Source organism: Trachymyrmex cornetzi, unplaced genomic scaffold (genome assembly GCF_001594075.2).
Source record: "Trachymyrmex cornetzi isolate Tcor2-1 unplaced genomic scaffold, Tcor1.1 scaffold926, whole genome shotgun sequence".
Lineage (NCBI taxonomy): Eukaryota > Metazoa > Arthropoda > Insecta > Hymenoptera > Formicidae > Trachymyrmex > Trachymyrmex cornetzi.
Window position 1 is genome coordinate 21832 of NW_017300274.1, and position 2851 is coordinate 24682.

The 2851-nt window shown below is 40.7% G+C and overlaps 1 protein-coding gene across 1 annotated transcript in view; it reads right to left on the minus strand.

Annotated features, from left to right (window-relative positions):
• The window catches only part of LOC108769660 (uncharacterized), a gene marked incomplete at its 3' end in the record, with an annotated part of 8589 nt that extends 6287 nt beyond the window's left edge, over positions 1 to 2302 (minus strand). Inside the window, exon 1 of the mRNA XM_018520765.1 lies at positions 2100 to 2302. Coding sequence (XP_018376267.1) covers positions 2100 to 2302 — 203 coding nt within the window. The remainder of the gene's footprint in view (positions 1 to 2099) is intronic.
• Between the last annotated feature and the right edge of the window lie 549 nt (positions 2303 to 2851).

Consider the following 2851-nt stretch of genomic DNA (forward strand, 5'->3'; position numbering starts at 1 on the left):
GCTTATATTTTGATTGCGCTGATGATGAGGAACTCGTTGGTGACTTTAATGCTTTTTCGTTGGGACATTCCCAATATCTCGGGTTTTCCTTCGATTGTGATGGGGGACTTGGCGGACCTTGCTGTAAGGGACGGTACCCCTTGCGCTCGATCGATTTTCGACGTATATATTCTTTTATTTGATCCATGTCTTATCGCTCTTAATCGAAGTTTACGATTAAACGAAAAAAGCTTTATACACTGTTTATGTACACTGTCAGATCGGTGACATGTCGTGACGCGCTAAGAGAAGCGCCGATATTTCGGCTGCTAAACAAAAAACATAACTCTTCTGCAGTAAATGTGGAATGTAGGATGTGCATGTATCCACACAAAGGCGAGTACTCCGAGTCGAACGCTCCCCCTTTTTTTGTCAACGATTTCTCTTTTATTACTTGAACATGCGTTCTCTCTCGTCTAGATAGTATTTACTTAAATTTACTTAAATTTTACGATCGACAATCTAAAAAATTAAAAGCTACGCTTTGTGATCCCATATTTTATTTTACCAACTTCCCGTTGTTTGACGAGAAAACGCCCTTCAACTTGCTTTTACGCATTTGGAAATTGATTTTCTCTACATGGTTTGCCATAAATTTTATTGTCATGGATCTGACGATTCTGAGGATCTATGTTTTTGCTTATGTTTCCAATATCGTTGAGAAGATTTCTAATGACACGTTTCTTGAATATTGTCATGCTCGCCGATCGGTGACGTTCGAGTTTTATGTTCGTGCTTTGTCCTAACGACTATTTTGTCGAAATTTTCACGAAACGGAGAAATCGTGGAGTCCACTGGACATAATATATATAGAGCATAAGTGCTCGACACCTCAGTTGGTGCCTTGAGAGATTGTCGAATCGGTCGCAATAAAAGCGGTGCGAAAAGTGTGGCTAACCCAAGTGCACAAATTAAAATTATTTGAACAGTATTGTGAACAGTATTGTGAATAATATAGTGAATGAAACATGGAAAACCATGAGCGAGTGGAACGCGAACTGCTGGAGCAGTGCGGTCAGGTCGCTACTCTGGTTGAGTGTTTCGCGTGGTTGCAACGATGCGACGAGTGCATCGAGCGGCTCGAAGAACTTTGTCGTGCCAAGCGTCCGCGCCTTGCCGTTGGACATAGACAATCCGTGGTGGCGAGGATCGCGCGACTCGCGGGTGCAAAATCGCAATTGGAGCGACGTTTCGTGCACGTTGGTGGTGGGCACGCGAATGATGAGTACGCGAGTGGCAACGAAAGATTTCTCGTCTGGCGAGAGATTGATGCCGCGTTTGAAAGCCGTATATTGACGGACGCTGTGTTAAATTCTAATTACATCGAATCGCGGCGGTTTTTAGAAGACGCGAGAGAAATAGTGCTCGAGCAAGTTCGAGACGTAGAAAGACATGGTAGTGCAAAAGTGAATACCGCGTTCAACGACGAGTTCGCAACGAAAGATAAACGTGGCATTAAGGGGAGAAATACATTTACAAGCTCGAAAATCAGTCATTTTTCATGAATTTTTTTGAGGATGATAAAATAATTAAATCATTTTGCACTTTTGACATAATTTAATAGCAAGTGTCAGCTATTAAAAAAAAAATTTTTTTTTTACACAAAATGGCGGCGGTACAGTCCCTCCGTGTAGGCCGTTTTTGTAGGAGATGGAAAACGGCTGCCATCGCCCTGGTTTTTCTATTGGTCTGAAATCAAAAAATAAAAATGATTTCGATTACTGATGAGTTTAGGCGAAGGATAAACCTATAAAATTGATAAAAAGTACAAAATAAAAAATTTAGTAGGCTTTTTATAATAAAATTTTTTAATAAAAAATTCGAATTTTCGCCTATTTTTTCCACAGTTTGTACCCCCTTACAATTGTTTATTTATGCAAAATCTGTAATATTTTAGGTTTATCCTTCCGATAATTATGTTGACTAAAACCCCTCAAAATTTCAGCCCGATCGGTTAATAACTTTTTGAGCTACAGTGGCAGCCTTTTTTGGAAACGTAGTTTTGAGAAAATCGCGTTTAAAGATTCAGGACGATAAAACTATTGGTTTTTGCGACTTACCGATCAATCAGCGATTCGAGGTACAATAGCCCTTCGGCTTCCTCGAAAAGCTGATTATCTTCCAATAGCTGCTGTTTCCGGGCAGTACGGGCAGCTTTTGTCTCGTTCTGGCTCATTCTGTTTTGCCTGGTTACGCGAGCCTCATCGGTGTTTTTCGCGAAGTTGAGGGCTCGAGTTTCGACAACGATGTCCAATGCATTCATTATTCTTAATATTGAAGTATAGCCTTCATTAAATACTCCGGCTGCAATGTAGGCTGATATTTCAATTATTTTTTGGCCAGAATGCAATTGTTTCGGAGTCAATCGCCAAATGATAGAGTTAAAATTTTAGTTGGCGTTCTGCGTATGACCACCCAAGCACCTTTCCAGTAGATCTTCTCTGGACAAATCTTCATAAATTGGTAAGAGGTGCTCCTTCATCTCTTGGCCAAGCAGTGGTGGCAGATCTTCGAGTCTCGGGTCCGTGTTCAAAGCGACAGCTTTCTGCCACTTGCACCGGTTCTCAGGTCCCGTCGGGCAGCTTCTGTGGTTTGGCTCTTCTTTCGTTGAAAAGATATGATAATACGTAGCCATAATTACGTTTTTCATATTTTCAACACTTATCTGTGTTTCTTTGGATGCTCAAACCATAATATTTAGTGAGTTGCTTAATTTTTTCTCCGTTAACTTGTTCCTTCCGCCAAGTTTTTTTTCTTTTCTTACGTTTTGGAGTCTGTTGTATATTCTCTTTTCAACGTGGCCGATACACTC